The 21,178-nt window shown below is 35.4% G+C and overlaps 2 protein-coding genes across 2 annotated transcripts; one reads left to right on the top strand and one right to left on the bottom strand.

The window, feature by feature from the left end:
- The first annotated feature begins 2,891 nt into the window (after positions 1–2,891).
- On the top strand, positions 2,892–5,496 carry LOC129427965 (uncharacterized). Its single transcript, XM_055184792.2, has 4 exons — positions 2,892–3,945; positions 4,341–4,454; positions 4,561–4,694; positions 4,792–5,496. The coding sequence occupies exons 1-4, from the start codon at positions 3,711–3,713 to the stop codon at positions 5,047–5,049; spliced, it is 741 nt and encodes a 246-aa protein (XP_055040767.2). The 5' UTR covers positions 2,892–3,710; the 3' UTR covers positions 5,050–5,496.
- A 187-nt stretch (positions 5,497–5,683) lies between these two features.
- Positions 5,684–17,829, bottom strand: ace2 (angiotensin I converting enzyme 2). The gene is made up of 18 exons (XM_073876137.1): positions 17,602–17,829; positions 17,222–17,380; positions 16,851–16,944; positions 16,530–16,673; positions 16,334–16,449; positions 16,151–16,253; positions 15,952–16,049; positions 15,522–15,694; positions 14,091–14,317; positions 10,821–10,970; positions 10,639–10,732; positions 10,322–10,444; positions 10,006–10,184; positions 8,894–8,952; positions 8,713–8,813; positions 8,498–8,614; positions 6,177–6,371; positions 5,684–5,953 (listed from the first exon to the last, which is right to left on the bottom strand). The coding sequence occupies exons 1-18, from the start codon at positions 17,782–17,784 to the stop codon at positions 5,854–5,856; spliced, it is 2,415 nt and encodes an 804-aa protein (XP_073732238.1). The 5' UTR covers positions 17,785–17,829; the 3' UTR covers positions 5,684–5,853.
- Positions 17,830–21,178: the final 3,349 nt, after the last annotated feature.

Below are 21,178 nucleotides of genomic sequence, written 5' to 3' on the forward strand. Positions count from 1 at the left end.
GAGAGCGAACAGGCGTCGTCCATCTTTTATACAGTCTATGCCCCACACCGATAAAGTTTGAGAACCACTGCTCTAGACGAACTATATTGGGTATAGACCCAATAAAGTTAGGTCTTATTTACATTTCTGTTGTATACACTCTTAGAACAAATGTGTTAAAATCGACAAATTAGTGTTAATTCTGGGACAACACACTAAATGCGTGTGATCCAGAATCCATCCATCTCTGTGTTATTATTGAAACATATTTATTTAAATATAAATATTTAAACACACTATCAACACAAAATGACACGTAATGTGGTAAAACTACACATAATGTGTTAAAAGCTTACCGCACAAAAATGTGTAAAAATTAACACATACTATCTGTGTAGTTAACCATCATTTCCCTATCTTGGTTTTTGCTTGCCCACAGAACCTTTAAGATTTGTTTGTCTGAAAGAATGCGTCAAAACCACAAATGAGCAATTCATGTAACTAGTTTCTCCATAAATGAGGTGTCTTGAAGCTTTCATTACCAGCAAAGGCTTTTGTACAAGACTTATGCTAGGGGCATGCACAGGGGGGTTGCCCGAGCAACTGCCCATATGCCCTTCTCGCCTCACGTTGCCCTTCCGAGGTGGAAAAAAATAAATCGTACTTTTACTTTGTTACAGGTTCCTTCGTTCCTGTATTTTAATTAATTACGAAATGTGTATTTTATTTTTAAATTGCCGTCTCGTGTTTTTGGGACATTCGCGCATCAATGAGTCGTTTGAGTCAAATCTTTGCAAAGTAGGCCTATTGCAAATAAATGACTCTTGAGTCGATTCTTTACAAAGCAAATCGGCCTAATGTTTTGAATTGGTTCGCGAATCAAAACTAAATCGTTTGAAGCAGTTTTACTCGTAGCCTATGTAGAAACACGAGAAAATAAAGAATGCTGGATGACGTGAATACTAATTTACTAATCTTTTAACTAAAAGCAAACTTCACGCATGTACCCGCTATTATATGCGCGACCTGTTCGTTGTCAGACCCAGAACGTGTGCAACCTACAGAAATACTGTAGCACAGATTGAAGAAAATCCATCGATGATTGACGTCTGATTCGCTGTATACTGTAGCCTACAACATTGGTTCCCAAACTTTTTCAGTGTGCGGCCCCCCTTGTGTACGGTGCATTCCTTTGCGGCCCCCCCAAAGAAAATTTGTGACAAAATTTTTTTTCTTAAACTCAACATTTTAATAAAAAAAACTTAAATTATTCAAAAAAGTAGTGCTTTTGGTTAGTAGCCTTATTTTTTTAGGTTCAATTACACAAACTTCATGATAAATTAATGTTTTTCATAAAATGTCATAAAACCACTTTGAAAACCACTGGCCTACAACACACCTAACACCTAACTTGAAATTAAACTTTTACTGGTAATGCAGGTCTGTAAATAGATGTTTATCAGCTGATGAATATTGATGAATATGAATCATTACTGCTGAAAATGTTACTGTTGAAGTCAACTAAATCATGAAATAAATTTACTATGAATGTGAGTATAATGTGGGTTTATTATCAGTAATGAACTAATCATGGTAATCATTCACACACAAACACACATACACACACAGAGTAAAGTTGCCTAATCACAGACCAATACGTTGCAACAAAGTTGACCAAGCCACGGAAAATACCAGATTATCTGAACATCATGTCCACGCAAAGGCAGCTCTTATAAACAGCAAACAGGGAAATAATAAAAGCCATTTGACTTACATAGCATCCTGCTAACGTTAGCCAACCCTGTTTGCCATAAGTCCTGGAAAAGCATGTAAACTCCACTTCCTGCTGCTCAATCTGGTCCAAGTTCCTTAATGCTTTATTTATTCTTCAAATGAACTCGTTGTAAAGGGTGATTTTAAATCATATTTTCTTTAATCTCAAGGTATTTCACTTGCTTTCACTGATCAGTACTGTATCTAGCAGTTACATGGCAATCTGCAGCGCGGTTATGAGACTCTGAGAACGATCCAATCACATGAGGCCAAAGACATAAAAAACTATTCTGATTCGCTTACCAGCCAATTAGAGCTCAGCCTCAGGTCACATGTTTTTACCCTTTTTACTAACCTACATAGACACTCATTAGGGGTGCGCCCCAGACACAAAAACATGACCCACACAAAACGAACTCAGTTTTGATTATTATTTTTTTTTTTAATAAATGATAGCATGACTAACAGTGAAATGGTACCACTAAACGATTTCATTTTGTATTATTTTGCATTATATATTTATCTTTTTTGTAACATGTTAAAGTAGCTTTCTTCTCTGGCCAACTTTGGCAGGTGGCGCCCCAGCGCCCCCTAGTGACCAGCCACCACTGGGTCTGACTAGTTGCTAAACTGATCTCTTGAACAAATGCCTCGTCGAAAATAACAAATGTTTTGGTTTCCTAGGTAATCTATGTGTTGTTGTTTTTTTCTTGTTATATAAATAAACTATTTTTAAAGTACTTTGTTGTTATTTATTCTTAGCTGAGTTTACCAGAAGTTACGTGCGGACCACGACAGTCGCTTGTTTATGTTGTTAGGCTACTGCTGAAACTGTCTATAGCCCATGAGTTTTGTTTTTTTTTGGCGGGGGGAGGGGTGCCCTTGTTTTAGGTCAAAATTCCTGTGCACATCCCTGGTCTAAATGTTGTGGGGGTTGAGACGAAACCTATCATAATACACTTTGATCAGCATGACATAAGCGATTAATAATGTAGGAAACAGCACAGAATTGTACATATTCATTTGCATGGATGTACCAAAGCATTGCAACTTCTTCAAAGAAATAAGAAACTGCTATTTTGATGTTCACAAGTGACACAATGATGTGAAGATTGAACAGGTTGTTTCAATTCTGATCTGAAAAATGTACCAAAGCGACTGAGAAAAACTGTAATAATAGCTTAAACTGCCAAACAACAGTGATTCATTCCTGAGGGTTTCCACTTCCCGTGACTAATATGTTTGGCTCGTGTCTTCAGTCTTGGATAGATTAAGTGATCATCTTTAATTACTGCTTAATGCTTTTAATGATTTCCACAATAAACGTCTGCACGTACCCGCTCTCTAGTATTATGATTTTTCTCCTTACCTCACAACATAACACTTCTCTAGCCGACTAAAAAGTCAAGAATGGACAGTTTTGAGCCCAAAAAATTGGTCGATAGTTGTCACAGGGGGGCTGTACCCTTTTAAAAAGTACACCTTTGCAACTCTTATTAGTACAACACATTGCTATAAAAAAGAGTGCATATCAGTACCTCAAATGTACATTGGTACAAAATGTATACACATCTGTACTTTCTTCTTTTAAAGGGTACTTCCCCATGACAGGATTATTTGTTTTGATCTTTTTTATAGTTTGGCACACACCACTGCATTATCACATATTCTGTGGTTAGATGAAAGAGTGAAATAGGTCACTGAAGGAAAAAACTTCATAGGGTTTTTTTACAGAGTGAAAACATGGGTTGATCACGTGGTCTATGATGAAATCATCACGGTTTCGCGGTTAATTTAAGAGCTGTTTGAGGACTAGTATGCACCTGTCTGAACTTGGATGACTTGATATTGGTTTTCTTCAGTTGTAAGAAGCTAAATAATCTTCGGTCTTTGACGATACACATGTAAAGTTAAAACAAAAGGATTTGTGTCTGTACAAACGTGGCAACAACCTAAAGATGAAACAGGAAGAAGAGGAAAGTCTGGAAACAGGAGGGAACCAGGAACCTCCGAATTCAAAACCTTGCGAGTCGAAACACAAGGACTTTGAAGATTACGATCTGCCTATTATCACCATGGCTGACACAATTCTTCATCTGGATGTTGATTGTGGTTTTGACAACAACAACCCTTTACACAACTGTGACTGCCAGGAAATTCTTTTAACACGCGGGAGAGATGAGGTTGACTGCAGTAAGAAATAATTTATTTGTTCTGTTGCATTGATTTCATTCACATTGAATTGTTAACTTTTTTTGCATAAAAAATAGATTTGGTATTGAAATCATTTTACTCACTCTCGTTATTACAAACGTGTATACATTTCTTTGTTCACAAAAAGATGATATTTTAAGGAATGTTTGTAACCAAACTGATCGGAGGCCCCATTGACTTCCAGGATAAAAGCATACTATGGAAGTCTTCGGATCAGTTTGGATACAAATATCTTCCTTAGTTTGTTTTTACAGGTTTGTAACAACACGAGAGTAAGTAAATGATGACAGAATTTTCATTTTTGGGTGAACTATCATTTTAAATGAATGATAAATGGTGTCCCTAACTAACATGATGTTCTTACAACATTTTAGATTTCAACCAAACTTTGTGTAAAGAACGAAACAATTTGTTCCTGAAAAGTTTTCTTCATGGAAAATATGTCACTTCATCAATTAAAGAGATTTGCTTGGAGGATACAATGTCAGGTTTGTACAAGAAGTAGTTTTGTAATCTTTCTTATAATTTCTGTTTTACTTTTTAACTGTTCAGTCTGTCCATCTTATTATTATTTCAAACTTGCTTGTATTTCAGCCAAGATCAACATCTACTATCATGCAGTGCCCAGAAAAACACGACCAGGTGTTCCAGTTTTGCTGAACTTCACAGGGACAGAAAACTTCTTTGCCTGCATCAAGCAAGGCGATGAAAGGATTTTATCAGTTACGGTACGTTTTCATTCATTGACAATTCACATGTTGACATGCATCACTTGTGAGGAAACCAAGAGAGTTTTTAACCACATTTTTATCGTCTTTATGTCAGATGTACGACTTAAACAAGCTACGCCGCATTTCTGCAGATGACTCCGAGAAATGGTCCCTTGTTTTCTTCATGTCTCAATGTCTAAGCGGTCTCTATCGTTTTGAGTCAGCACTTCACAGCGGATGGTTTATATTTTCTCTAGACAGCAATGTCATGAAACTGCAAAGAGGGAATCTATGCGGCGATGTTCCACTCAACACTTTTTTCTCCTTAATCGAGAGTGAGACCACAAAAACTATTTCGCATTGTAAACGTTAAATATGGAAATAAGTTTTGGAGAACTGCTTGAATTTTAAGCTTTCAGATGAATTAGATGAGTTTTCCACTGACTATATTTTGGGAAAATTGTATCTCAGTTGATTGTAGCCTTGTATGTAAGCAAAAAGGTACCAGAGACTGTGCTGCATTGTGAAATGAATAAGTCATGACTGAAGGTAGCTGACATGATGCGACTATACAGCACCAGCCTTGAATATAAGCTACGTTATTTTTTTATGAATTCTTTTATAAAACGGTTACAAAATATTCAAGCAAAAAAAACTTGTATTAACTCAAACCCTTCCTTTCGCTTGAAAAAACAACAGACCTGACGACTATTCGTTCTAAATAGTATTTGAAATAAGAATTTGTATGTCCCACATAGTATGTTAAGTATTCTTAAAGGACACCTGTCATGAACTGAATCAAGAACTGGAACTGGAACTAAATTTTTTATAAATACGTACAGTATACACAGTATGCATCTTTTTTACTTTTTTGTTCAACGACTTTGAAACTGACAATTCTTTTTACATTTTATTTTATTATATTGTTGTTTATTATGTTTATTAAACTATTAACAAAAACATCTGTAAAAAAACACATTGTGCCTTTCTAACATATTTAAAATATTTAACTATTAACATTTGTCTTTTATTTTCCATTTGATTCTCTTTATGTATTTGTGAAAAAGTATTTTATTCATTACATTATATAAAAAGTCTCCATATGTCTTGGTGTAAAAGCTTTTTCATCCATTCTGATGTTAATGAGAACCTGTTAGGTTTGATAAAATCAATTTCTTTAGAATCCTGTTTGTTCAACATCTTCAAAGGCTTTGTTCACTTGCCCTTTATCTGCATTCTCATATGGGTTTGTAGTGTCCTCCACCTTCTTAGCTTTCCTGAGAAAATAGGAAATAAAAAAATTCAATCAAATTTTGCACATTTAGTCAATGGTTTCTTATTGGTCAAATCAGGTTTTAGAAATGTAACTTGAAAACACAAAAAAGGAACATGAATCAACTGTATCATAATGATCTATGGTAATTATTTTGTGGAGCTGGCTATATTCTGCATTCCAAAAATATTGAGTCATTAATTTGGTGCTTCCCCTTTAATACGTACTTCCTCCTATTGAATATTCCTGAGGTAACAAGGTAGATCCCCACAAATACTGTTAGTCCCATTACCACACCGAACACCACCAGCCAAACTGTGATCTTTTCCTCCTTCGGTGGGGCCAAAGTTGCCATCAGCCCAACAAATTCCATTGTTTCATCACTGAGTAGAAATGCACTGTTGATACGTCCTCTTGAAAGCCTGTGACAGACCGCATGTCATTATGTAAGGGAATTTTTGTGGTCACTAAAAATATTTTTTTCTCTAGAAATCATGGCTATATTTGATGTTCATGTGACCAGTTCTAAAACATTCAAATGTGTTGTGTTCAGTTCAGTTTTAGTAAAAGGGATAGTTCACTCAAAAATAAAAATCCTGTCATAAGTTACAGCCAAAATCAAGATTGTATCAGGTCAGTATTAAAAAGTGAATTCTTAATTTTACGCAGAATCCAATATCCGCTGTGTTATTCTGTCATCTTTTCTCCTTTTTTCCCAAAACGCGATAAACGCCAGTCCTCCTTCTCTGCAGAATGCAATAAATCCACTATACCAATCACAGCACACCATTCCACGCAGTGTAAACAACAATGGTGGCGCATTGAATACACACAGAATCCTAGTTTTCTCATCTTGTACTTCGTGATCAACAAACAAACAAAAACTAAGTAATATTTTGATGGCATTGATAAACCTGTGGTGGTTTTCTGTTGCGGGAAAGAAATGTAAGCCATCAAAATCGAATTATTTGTACGAGAGGCACTCGGGTGAAGGAAAAATGTCCGCTATTGCCTGTTCTTACAACAGCATCAAGCTTTTGTCATGCTAACACATTGACCCCAGAGGATCTTATGAAAAACTTTCCATTATTTTACGCGAAGTCAACGAAAATCGAGCTGGACCAAAACATTTTACAGCTGATCGCTGCGAAAAAAGTTCAGAGACGACATCACAAGGATGATAGCAGCAATGACAATGTTCTTAATATGACAAAGTAAGTCTTTTGATTAATGCTATTAATGTTTCTTTTTTAATCAGTGTATACCACTAATCAACTAAATGAATATAACATGGCAAAGATGAATGCACATTTATATATTGATTCCATAGATTTATAGCATTTTGGAAAAAAACTTGTCATAGATTTATTGCATTTTGGGGGGAAAATAATCAGTTTTTATAATAAATCTTTGAAAATCAAATTATGGATTTGAATTTTTTATGTTTTTATAACCTAAAGATGCTCTGTTAAAGTTTGTAACAGAAAATAGTGGTTTTTATTTTGTCACTTTCTTGGTATAGAAAACATGTTTTTACCAAAATTTGTCAAAATGGATTTATTGCGTTTTGGAACCAAACTCTTCAAATTTTGAGGTGATTGTAACCATTGACTTCCATAGTAGGAAAAACAAATACAATGGAAATCAATAGGTACCATTAACTTTGTGCTTAACATCATTTATCACAATGCTTCCATAATATTTGTTTCTACTATGGAAGTCAATGGTTATGGCAACTGTGTGCTTACTATCATTTTTCAAAATATTTTCCTTTGTGTCCAACAAAATATAGACGGTTTCATCGGATGCACGTGCGTTTTCACGGTTACGCGTCTGGTCGGAAATTTACTTCTGGTTTCTGTTTGTTTAATGGCCTGGCTAGTGGCTAAAATGAACTCTGGAACAAATACCTTGTCGAAAATAACAAATGTTTTGGTTTCTTTAAGACAAGGGGAGACGGCGATCACGGATCACCGCTATGTGAAGGGCGGATTGTAGTTAACATTGTATAATACATACGCTTTAGCTATGAAATATGAACTAAGGTAACCTACTTGTTGTTTATTTAGCATGTTTTCAGGACTAAACTACTTTAAAAGGACTTTGTTGATTGATTCTTAGCGGAGTTTACCGGAAGTTACATGTGTTCCACGAAAGCCATTGTTTATTACTGCTGAAACTGTCTACAGAAACGTATATTAAAGGGTTAATTATACATTTAAGATCAACTACAGAATTGAAAATAATGATATACACTGTAAAAAAAGATTTGCTGGTTCAACTTAAAAAAGTAAGTTACCTGGTTGCCTTAAAATTCAACTTGACAACAAAAATTGTTGTGTATTACTAATTACTAAATTCATATTTATTATATATTACATAAGTTGAATTAACACAAAATTTTAAGGCAAAAAGGTCATTTTTATATTGTAAATTAAATATATATATATATATTTATTAAAAGTACTTTTATGGAATAAGAATAAAAATTATTTATTATTATTTAAATATTTAATATTTGTTCTAAATTGGTGCAGTAAGATAATACCGTATAGCTGCCTCCACTTCTGCTTTAGGAATAATCAGGCCTGGTGTGGTTGGGTCCATCACCACAAAATAAAATGAGATTCTAGGCGTTTCTTTGTATGTGTAGATATTTTCTGACCTGCATGTAAAGAAATTCATTATTTCATCAGAAAAATTATTCATGTGCATTATTCTGTAATATGTACTGAGTGGAGGAAACAAATAAACATCACTGACATGAAATTCATTTCTTGGCCCTTTTCTTCCAAGTAGTATTTGCGCATAGCAAAAGCCATTGTGGACTTAAAGAGATACATTTCATTTGAATTCCAAGTGTACTGGAGGAAAAACATTACACACTGTTATTTTCCCTTTATATCCATAAATATATGCATGTTTAAAATTTTAATGGACTTACGGCGTCACCTCCCATGGCAGCTTTTAGACTTATTCTGACCTTAAAAGCATTTTCTGAATCTGTATAATACAGTAAATATATAGTTTTAATAAATGCAACAATTGGTTTATAATAATGCTGTTCATTATGCTAAAAATCCCTTATATTGTAATTCTCTTGACAGAAATGCAAAATAAAATTCATAACTATATTATCAGTGGTGTATAAAGACCTTACAAAATCAACTGTATTGTTTTTATTCCCTTAGAATGAGCCGTTTTATCTACATACAGTGCCTTTTCCCTTACATGGGTCAGCTTACTTTTGGGAGCTTTTCCACTGGGTGCAGTACGTAGTACCCGATACTTTTTTAAGGACCACCTCGGTCGGGGTTCCAAGTGACCCGAGCTGATACCAAAACGTGACGCGAAAACACTGTAGATCACTGATTGGTCTAGGAGAATTGTCACTACCAACGTCATTGCTATAATGTAAAATATTAGCTTTACCCTCATGCTAGCTTGCGCTGTCTCGATTAAACATGTTGTCATCTGTGCTTAGCTGTAAGTTCCCAAACTCCCTTTTAGCGTTAGAAAACATCCACAGAATGTAAATTAGGAACATCATAACAGTTTTTCCAGACTTGCAGTTTGTGGTGGCACGTTCGCGATGCGCACGTCCGCATATATGCTTAAATGCAACTTAAATGAGGCTCAGCGGAGCGCGTCGACTGATGCCACAGGTGTTTGTACAGAAGCTGTCATGTGAGACAGAGGTAGTGATAAACGCGATGTGCACACATCTATTTGTGGTGGTCAATTTTAATTTTGTGGCGGAATGAGAAATAAGTTAATGTATGGGAATGTACAACGACGCTCTCACTTGTATGATGTCACAGCAGTAGACAGCGCAAATATAACGACATGCCTATAATCCCTCCCACTCCGAAGTGTTACTAAACTCGATGGAAAAGCTAAAAAGTGAGGTGAGCTGACCTGACCTGACCCAAACCAAACCATGGGGTACTATGCAATGGAAAAGCGCCATAAGTCTCACCACTATAAGTCACTATAAGTCCCCATTGCACCTTTAAAACAGTTCATTAAAAGAATATGTTTAAATGAAAAACTGACATTGGTCACGGTTGACGTTCCAGTGTGTCAATCTGTTGTTTTTCTGGTTCTCCTGCTTTAGCCATTCCAAGAGAGTGCTGAAGTAATTTAGTAGAGGTTGGGAATCCATCTTTGTGGTTCCTGCAACTTCCTCAAGGGCGCGAGTCCAAGACATGGATCGGCCTAACTCAAGCATGTGCCTGTGGACCGTAATGCCACTGTTAATCTACAGCGAATATATTTATTCTTATATCCGATGTCTGCAGTGGAGGTATTAAAGAAAAGTACACCAGAGGCAACAAACCAAATAATAAGAGAAACAAAACGCTCAGCATACCTAAGTTTGTTGCCGGCTTCGGTTGAGTTTGTAATGTCACATTTGAAAAGCGGGCCGGTGTGTCCAGCTGCCTTACACAATGCCTCTTGGAACTGAAACTGATATATTGTTCTAGTAAAGTACCTTATGAGAAACAGATAAATAGGTGGCTTTAGTGTAAAGTGTGAAAATCAGTTTACTTTTTTTAATAAAGAGAAATTATCTGTCAGGATGCATGATTGTCTCCATTTAATACATTTATTTACTGTGGTTTATCATTGCTTTGCTCTTTGACCTTGTTTAAGTGTTGTTTCGGGTTCATACATCAAACATATTACCTTATGAAGGAATAATCCCCAGACACATGGAAAAGGGCAGGTGGGTCGCAGTATGACTCGTCTCGGGGCACAGGCTCAGCTACACCTACTAGCTCTCTCCTGTGACAAGGTTATGGTGAGTAATTATGTAACTGAGAATGATGTCATACTTTGAAGTTGTCTTATTATGATGAATGCTGTCACTCTCTTCATTTCCCACCAGCGCAGCATCCACTCATCTTTTGAGATGGTCCCTTTAAACGCTTGCCACCTCCACTCCTCCAGCATGTAGGTGAAGGGCAGAGTAGCAACGATGGTAAGCGCCTGCTTTAACAGGAAGTTAATGTCTGTCTCTGTGGATGCAAAATGTTTCCGTTAGATTGAGGTTAAAAAAGGACTCACAGCTTGACTCAACCAACAAAAAAAATAACTACATATTTATTGTTGTATTTGAAACATACATTAGGTAGGTTTATTTGGAGTGGTCGATGTTTCTTATAAAACAGGCAGTTCTGGTTCTTCATTCTGATTGGTTGAAACGCGTTTTAAGCCGTGATAAAATACCCCGGTAAACTCATGGTTCAGACCGCATTACAGGAGTATCACTGCGCCACTGTTGCTGCGTACTGATTTATGAAAATAAACACTACAGTCTTTAATCATATTTTTAATTTGTATACAATTGCACAATTATGGCGATATCCAGATAAATTTCAATAAATGTTGTTGAGTCATCTCATCAATAAAGATAAAATCATTTTATGAATGATTTCAAAATATACAGTACCACTTTGAAAAAAGTCAAAAACAAAAAAGCATTGAAAACGTGTCATTTTTTAAAAGTACTTTATTTGTTTGTACTTTTTTCTCTCTTCTTTGTTCTTCTTCTTTGGTAACACATGTGATTAATAGCCTACGTCTTGTTTATGTGGCATTGAGCAAAATGTGATTTTTGTATTTAATGACATTATGCAATTAAAAACAATCTTCGTCAGCCGCATACGTCATTGAGAATGTCTCATTTGAGAAAAACATTACACATTGATCATTTATTCCACGTGGGACCTATTAAACCTAAAATAATAAATCTCTAAGACTTATGCGGATGACAAATGTGACCTCCGGAGGACGCAGCTTTCGAAATTAGACGTTGTTTATGACTTCCTTCAAGTGTGTTCCTAATGGCCACATTTTCAACTTATTTTTTTAATTTTTTAAAGTTAACAAGAAAGAAATAACAAGAAAGCCAATTCGATGCATGATAAGCATGAGTTTTTACAGTTAATTATTACAAATATCTGAGAGACATTTTTATACTCCATGTAGTTCGCAAACCAGTGAAATTGGTTTAAAATGTAAACGTCATTGTGCTTTTTATTAAAAACAGCATCTGCTGTTTCCTTCTATGTGTTTTGCAAGACAGTCTACCGACTGCAATTCTCCTATAAACAGCTAATAAGATGCAAAGATTGATGTAACAGCTTTTATTTAGTTTGTTCTTCGATATACAACCAGGTGTGTTTTTTTCCTTAAATTCCTCAAGCGAATATTTTCCTTAAATGAATATCTTTTTAACGAAAAATCTGTTTTGTCAAGTATACATTTGAGATGAGGTCGCTGGCACACTACGTGACAGAGCATTATAAGTTCACATCAGTTACCCTTGCATAGTGTGCAAAATGTTTGTATTTAAGAAAAAACTTATACAAATTGCAGTTTTTGTACTGCCCTGAACAAGCTATTTCACACAACAGATGTTTAGGCTACATATAGTCCTGGAGGGTTTTTCTAAAGGCCAATGGAAACAAAAAAGATTTAAAGGTGCAGTGTGTAATTTTTAGAAGGATCTCTTGACAGAAATGCAAAATAATATACAAAACTGTATTATCAGGGGTGTATAAAGACCTTTTATAATGAACCGTTATGTGTTTATTAACTTAGAACGAGGGTTCCCTTACATGGAAGTCGCCATTTTGTGGAACCATTTTTCTACAGAAGCCCTTAACAGACACATTTTTTAACATGTTTATCCGGTGGCGGCTACCGTAGCTTTTCTATGTGTTTCAAAAGCGAGGGGTGAGCAGTGAATTAAGCCATTGGTTGCAATTCGCAACCTCACCACTAGATGCCGCAAAACTTTACACACTGCACCTTTAATGGCTCAGATCAAACAAGACTTGTGAACAACTATTACAAAACATATAAACAGTTGTTTACATTTAGGCATTTAGCAAAGTTCCCTACTGAAAAATCCAGCTAAGATTTTTTCAGCTGGTTTTAGCTGGTCTCCCAGCTTGGTTTTAGCTGGTATTACTGGTGTAGCAAGCTGGTCTAGCTGTGTTTTGGTCACTTTCTTTGGACTTAGCTGGTCAGGCTGGAAGACCAGCTGACCCAACAGCTTAACCAGCTTTGCCAGGCTGGGAGGACCAGCTTAAACCAGCTACTGCCACCTTAAACCAGCAAAAAACAGCTTCTGCTGGTCTTAGCTGGATTTTTCAGTAATGTTGTTGATTGTCCAAATGTCATCATCATCAAAGGTATGTCCTTTTTATTACATTAATTGTTTTTGTCTTTTTAGTTATTAATTTTTGTGTTACCTATAGTTTACTAGATGTGAAAACATCTGTTTAGCAGCCGCGTTGTCAAACTGATGAAGCCGTTTTCATAACTTGCTAGTGTTTTTTTCTATTGCATGCGTTTTCGTTCATTGCAGTGCAGCGACCCCTGTCGGCCACTTTAGTTTACTGTTTATCTGGGAAAATTGGCTTTGTCAGGGCTGTACTACTAAATAACAGCATTTTGTATTAACCGCTCTTATTTTAATTCCAGTATTTTACATTCTACAAACTAAGGGTCTGTAAACGTAAGAGCTTAAAGGTCACGTTCTTCCTGATCCCATTTTTCAAGCTTTAGTAAGTGTGTAATATTGCTGTTAGAGCATAAATAATACCTGTAAAATGTTAAAGCTCAAAGTTCACTGCCAGGCGATATATTTTCTTTAACAGAATTCGCCTTTCAAAGCCTACAGTGAACGGCAGGTTTGGACTACAGCCCTCTACTTCCCAACTGAATGACGTCAATAAAACGTTTTTGACTAAACTCAGCCCACAGGAATACGTCAGTATGCTCTGCTAAGCTAAGCTGTTGTCGAATCACAACACACTAAACAAACTATCAGAACTCATTACGTATTTCTGAAGGAGGGACTTCATAGAACAAGAAAGACATCAGCCCGTTTTTAGGACAGTAAAAACAGTGGTATACAGATAAGTAAATTGTGTGGAAAAATACCACTTTTTTACACGTGAAACATGAGCACTGTAAACACAATCAAAGCTTCAAAAACATAGAAAGAACAGGACCTTTAATTGTACCTTTGGCTGGTATTAGTTCAAACACTGGTTGGTACTGTTTTATTTTTGCTATTTTATTTAAAAGAAGCCAGATACCCTCAGTCTACATTGACACTATACCGTAATCATCACTGAAGTCGGCAGGTAGAAGTCCCAAGGCCTTCAGGTGAGAGGGTGTGGCCGCAGAGAGGGACATGATCTCTCCCACAGCCTCGTGAAAGCCTTCATTAGCGCCATCTCTCAGCAGGTACAATTTGTCACGATAGGCCATCTGGTACTGGTTATGCCCCATCTCATGGTGAATAGTCAAGAAATTATCCATGTTCACTTCAGTGCACATTTTGATCCTAAAAACAACAACAGCAGCAGTGTTTAAATAGTGTTCTGTAGCTCAGTTAGTAGTGCAATAGGTCATGGGTTCAATCCCAGGGAACACACATACTGATAAATGCATAGATGGAATGCTTTGTATGTTGCTTTGCATAAAAAATTTAAATATAAATATATGGCTTATTTGGTTCCATTATCAGGTTTCTTTAATAATATGAGCAAAATTATTTGTAATAGAGAGCTAAATTTTTGTATTAATCACACTAATGAAGACAAAATTATAGATTTAAAATGGTTTACACATCACTTTAAGAAAGACAAAACTGGTATGAATATTTGAAGAGTTTGGTTCCAAACTGCGATAAATGCCATTTAAAAAAATGTGTTATGGCCAAAATCAGTATTGTATCTGGTCAGTATTAAAAAGTAATTCTTCATTTTACGCAAAATCTGATATCCGCTGTCTTATTCTGTCATCTTTTCTCCCTTTTTTCCCAAAATGCAATAAACGCCAGTCCTTCTTCTCTGCAGAATGCAATAAATCCGATCAACAAATCACAGCGCACCATTCCAAGCATTGTAAACAATAAGGGCGGTGCTTTGAATACACAAGGAATCCTAGTTTTCCTCATCAACTTTGTACTTCGTGATTAACAAACAAAAGAAAACAAAATAATAATTTTGATGGCATTGATAAACCTGTGGTGGTTTTCTGTGGTGGGGAAGAAACGTAAGCCATCAAAATCAAATAATTTACGAGCACAAAAAAATCAGTTTTTATAATAAATCTTTGAAAATCAAATTATGGATTTGAATTTTTAATGTTATTATAACGTGTACGTTTGTAACAGAAAATAGTGGTTTTCATCTTGTTTTTACCACTTTCTTGGTATAAAAAACACATTTTACCTAAATTAGTCAAAATGGATTTATTGCGTTTTGAAACCAAACTCTTCATTTTTTATTCTCTTAAAAAATAATATATATAAACATAAATCTATAACATAAAACACTGATGTAATTTTTAATTTGCCTTAAAATGTACATTTACATTTATCCAAAGTGACATTTCTTTTTAATCAGTATATGTGTTCCCTGGGTTCGAACCTATGACATTTTGCAATGCTAACGTAATGCTCTACCACTGAGCTATACCGGGATGTAAAATTATGACATCATCAGGCATTTTGACCAAAAGTAATGCAGCATTATCAGCCCCACCTGAAGTCCTGTTTGTTTCCCATGTCCCATGCGGTAGGATGGCACACCACCTTCCTTCCATCGTTAGGTTTTACAAACATTGAGTTTTCCCAGAAGTTGTCAAACATTGCTGGCATATTCACAGACACAAAAAATTTCTCTGCCTCTTTAAACAGTCGCATTTCATCCCAGCCCTGAAATTCATAATGCCTTAAATTCATTAAAAAGTAAGGATAAGAAGATAAACACATTTAAAAACAATACAGCTTCATAATCCTCAAACACGTTAATTGCTCTAGCTAAAGATGAAATTGATAAGGACGGAGATTTCATTTAATTTTTAATCAACTGGACCTTTAGCCTGGAGTGTTATTATAAGCATTCGAAGATAAAAGATAAATAAGCTAAAAAATAGAGCGAAGTACAGAAATAAAAAATGATCACGTGTTACCTGGGCCACCATTGCAGAGCTCACATCAATATCAGGCTTTTCAGGATATGGGACGGTGAGAGGATAAAGGTTGGTCCAAAAACGTCCCCACATATCACCTGTAATGTAACGTATGTGATCGAAACTAGTTTTAAGATATTTGATATTTTTGGAAATTCTTGATCTCTAAAAATGGCCTATTATAACCATGACACAGTACCAAGCAGGTGTGCAGGAAGACAAGCGTCTGATTCGATGTGACCAGGATAAGCATTCTGCAGTTTGGCTCTCACATAAGCATGAAGCTCTTTGTATAAAGGTAAAATCTGAAACATCACAGCACCATTGAGTTTGGTAAATCAAGTTCGATTCAAATTAATGATGCAAGACATTTTCTAGGACCAATCTCATTGTAAATTCTCCTGGAATCTTCCATTACTTGGTCTCGGGTGTAGCTATACTTGGGCTCATCAGTGGTTTCATAATCCCCCCTCCAGTAATCTCCATGGTCAGCGTAATCTTTAGTTAACAAATAAGTGATGTCAATCAGATTTCAGAACTTACTTAAATGAACAATCAAAGCTGTAAATGGTTCATACTGTTTAGTCTGGCTGCTTCGTTCTCCAGGTCCACGTAATCCTCATACAGGGGTCTCATCCTCTTCCCTGCAGCCACTCTCCAGCCCTCCCAAACATGTAGACGTTCATAGTAGTCTTTGCTGTTTGACATAATGCTATCTAGACCTGGTAAAGAAAACATGTAGTGTAATATCAGTCAAATTGGCCAACTTCTTAGGCTCTATTCAAGAGTCTTTTTTATAAAACGTAATAGAATTTTTTCACTTGAATTGTGAGGAAAAAATGGAAAAAAGCATTTTATTTATGATTTTTATTAGGAAAGGGATATATTGCTGAAAATACCTGGCTCCAAAGTTTGACAGTCAGAGGGATCGTCGATTTTACACACAGTTGCTGTGTTGTAAATAGTGCTCATATCTGATAAGATATTCCTAAGCTGTAATAAAAAAGCCATTTGCACTGTTTTAGTTTCTTTGCACATAATTGCAATATGTAACCTTCGTCACTAGAGGTCGCTAAACAACAACAACAAGTGTGTAGCTTGATGTCAATATGAAAGTGCGTGGAACAATGGGAGGTGTAGTTTTTAATGCAAAAATCTTACATATTGTGTTTTAAAGCTATGTAATATTAATATATAATATATAATATAATTAATATTTTCATATTAAAAACTCATAAGTTGCTATTGTCAAACAGCATATCATACTTACTTGGCTGGCCTTGTCGGGTGAAAGGGCCCCTGATCCTTTATCTTGAAGCTTTCTGAGCTGGAATTTAATCTCTGGATCAGAGATCTGATCGATAGGAAAAGCACTGGATTCCTCAGAAATCTTACTGTAGTACTCACTCCAGGTCCTATATGCTTCAGCCTGTTAAAGAGAATTAATGGACACACATGTCCCGTCGCCACTGTTCATTGTTTTCTTCAAATATTATATATATATTTTAAAACAACAGTTTTAAAAACAACTCTAAAAGCTTTAAAAACAACAGTTTGTTGATACAAACAAAGATTTAACAGAGAAAATTTAGAGATGATTTTTTATTATCCATGCATTAGACAGAAGGTTTTATATAAAGCACCTCTTACCTCTTTGTCTGCGTTTTCTTGGGAGATGTCTGTATTGTAGGCCCAGGACGCAAGGGAATACTGGTAGCTGAGACGAGACGCATCCTCATCAAATTTTTGTAGGAATGCCTTGGCTTGTTCCTCCACTGTCTGAGCAGAGGCCAGAGAGGCCACGGCCAAAACTAGGATCCAGGGAGCAAGCATCTCAGTAGCACATGCCCTACAACACTGACACTTTTGTTTTTACAACGCTCAGTTTTATCTAAGACACCTTATTGCTTTGTACTTTGAGCAGCGCTATTACCTAATGGTGCAATATTTTGCTTATAACAGGTGAGATGGTTCCAGGAATGCAGATATTTTGTGATATTTATATATCTTTAATTTATAGGATAAAAAAGAAATACACAAATTAAAATATTTTGGTCAAACTTTTTTTTCTGAAAACGTATGTAGCTGTTTGTATAATGGGTTACATCCTAAAGTTTAATACTTTATGATTTGGGTTTTTTTTTTAATTAGGTATAAGCAATAGTCATGGTGTGGCTTTCTTTAGTGTTGCAATTTATTGTACCAGCATGAATCAGCAATTTAGGAAAATTATCAATACGATGCCAGATTAAGTAAGGGTTTTTTATACTAAAAGGCAAAGTAAAGCATGGCATAGCAATTTAACAGATTTTTATGTTGTGTGTGCGTACATATATAGTTATGGGGGGAATAACGCGTTAAGCTGCATAGTTACAAAAGTTTATCATTTTACATGCTCTCAGGCCTTTGCGGATTTAAATATTTAAACACAAGACGCGAAACATATACCTAAATGCAGTGCACGGTGTTTAAGATGTTTTGTGTGCGCGCGACTGTGCGTGTAAACCAGTGCCATCCTCCAAGGCTTGAGACAGCGCACACATGGTACCTGGGCGTCGAATTTTTATTTTATTTTACTGGAGTAGATGACTTTTTTGGTATTCTGGTGATTTAAAGTAAATATTTGCTTTTATAGCCTAAAAGTTGTGTTTACCTTGGCGTGTCGTGTCGCGGCAGTACAGACTCAGAGGGGCGAAAGTAGTGAAAACACGAAATGGAGTTTACATTATATGGACTCAGAATGAGCCAAGTGGAATGGATTTGATAAAGCAGCAGTGTGGAGTTTAAGGCTGTAGCTAAAACGCGAAACGGAGTTTAATTTGTTAGGGCATTTCTGTAGTGGAATGGATTTCATTTACGGCTCTCTGACAAGTGAACAGACATGCGCTAAATTAGAGGAAAAAGTGAGTGGGTCCAATATCATTGGTCTTAAAAAGTGTGGGTCTTTAAAATAACATAAAAACATATGTTTATTTAAACTTCAAATCACATTATTTATTTTTTTACAGCACATGCAGTATTATTTTACATTTGATTACTTAATTTAATTTCTGTACTACCTTAAACCATAGTCAATCTAAAAAACAAACACACATAAAAAAAAGCACTGTAGGCTATATTTTATTCAATTTGAGGGTAATTTTTCAATTTAAATGCTATTAATTAATCGGCACGTCATGTTATTAATTAGATTTTAATAGTTTGACAGCCCTACAACATAAAAATCTGTATTTGCTTTGCTATATTTTACTTTGCCATACACTCTAAAAACAAACGGTGCTATATAGCACCAAAAGTGGAACCGTTTTTAGTGCCATATAGCACCAGTGAAGCACCTGTAGAACCATATAGTGCTATGTAGAACCATATGTGGTGCTATATGGCCCCTATTTGGTTCTACACCAGTGCAACACAGGTGCTTCACCGGTGCTATATGGCACTAAAACGGTTCTTCTATGATTACGAGCAAAGAACCACTTTTGGTGCTATATAGCACCGTTTGCTTTTAGAGTGTATATATCACCACATGGATGCGAATGAGACCTTTGCTCTCTACAGGAGGGACAACCTTGAGTACAGTGTGCACTTAATCTTGGCAATAAAGCCATAAATAAATGTACTTTAAAGGTTTTTAACAGATCTTTATCAAAGATTTTCTGACTCAGAGAATGTCGTTACTTTTATTAACTCTTAAATAATAAAAATTTGATTCAATAGAAAAACATTTCTGATGGTTCATGTTGATCATTCAAATTTATTTCATTGAATAAAAACATGTGTAGGAACATATTGAAATCTTATTCACCAAAGAGTTGTTTCTGTTTACTGTAGGCTAGCTTATCAAAATTTGGTTCCTGCTTTATGGATAAGATTAAATACAGTGTGTTGCTGTTTGTGTGGTGAACTTGGGTCAAATTCAGATTTAGATGTTTGTCAGATAAAATCAAGCACACTCACAAAACGTGATTAAAAGTGCAGCCAACATAAATTTGTCACTTTTTACTTTCTACATAAAAGTAAATTTTTAAGTATTCATATTTTATTTGTGTTTTTCTTTGGAAAACATACATTCCAAAGCATATTATCATAATTTTTACTCACTACATTTCAGAATTTCAAGTTTTTGGTTAATATTTAATAGTTAAGTACATTAAACATCTAGTACATTTTTTACTTTAACTTAAGTAAAAAGTATTTCGTACTTTTACTCAAAAAAGTAAAAGTACACAATTTTTATATAATTAGGTATTAAATCAATGTTATATGCAATATAAAAGGAATACACAGTATGATTCTATGCTTGTTTAGAATGTAGTGAACATTTTTTAATAAAGTAAAGTTTTCCCAAGACAAACACTCTGATAAAGCACAGATGCTTGGAAAATGTAACTAAAATACTTAAGTAGTATACACCTCTGTACATTTCATATTATTATTTGTTTTTATCGTCCATATTTAACACTTGTTCCTAATTTCCTGATTCTTGAATATCTGTGGGAAATATAATACCTTGATAGCTCTGAATGTGTTATATGGATGAGGATACACAAAAAAGGTACAATTTATTTAACGTCCTCTTCTACCTGTACATTTAACTGTCTGTACAACTAAAATACCTCATTGCATTTTGACTGGAATGTCCAATAGAAATGACAGGACATGACCACCAGGTGGTGATCTCTTTAGGCTTCACTCAATCTGACACTTTCTCATCTCTGTGATTTCACCAAAGGCCACAAATACACACAGGACTTATATGTCATAGCAGCATAATATGCATTATGATTAGTTTTTTAATTTGAGAATTGTAATTATTTTTGGGGTAAAAAAAATAAAGACATGACTGGCTTTTTGATAACTGAGTCACTATCAGCTTTGAATTATTATGTATACACAAAAGAAACATTTAAAACCAGCTTAAGCTGGATGGCTGGTTTTAGCTGGTCTCCCAACTTTAGCTGGTCAGGCTGATGTTAGCTATTCAGGCTGGAAGGCCAGCTGACACACCAGCTTTGCCAGATGTGGGACCAGCCAGCCAGCTTGGTTTGGGTTTTGCAGCTTTAACAGCAAGCCACAACGCTATTCAAATCGTTAAGTTCAGTTTGCACATTTGAACCGTGTTGTTGCACTCTAAGCACCTGGACAAAAGAAAGCATAAGCCGATTTAAAACAGGACAGCAATCCTTCTTTTTATTTTAAATCATCCACCGCTGCACTTTTTCATTTA

The sequence above is a fragment of the Misgurnus anguillicaudatus genome, chromosome 14 (genome assembly GCF_027580225.2).
Source record: "Misgurnus anguillicaudatus chromosome 14, ASM2758022v2, whole genome shotgun sequence".
Taxonomy (NCBI): domain Eukaryota; kingdom Metazoa; phylum Chordata; class Actinopteri; order Cypriniformes; family Cobitidae; genus Misgurnus; species Misgurnus anguillicaudatus.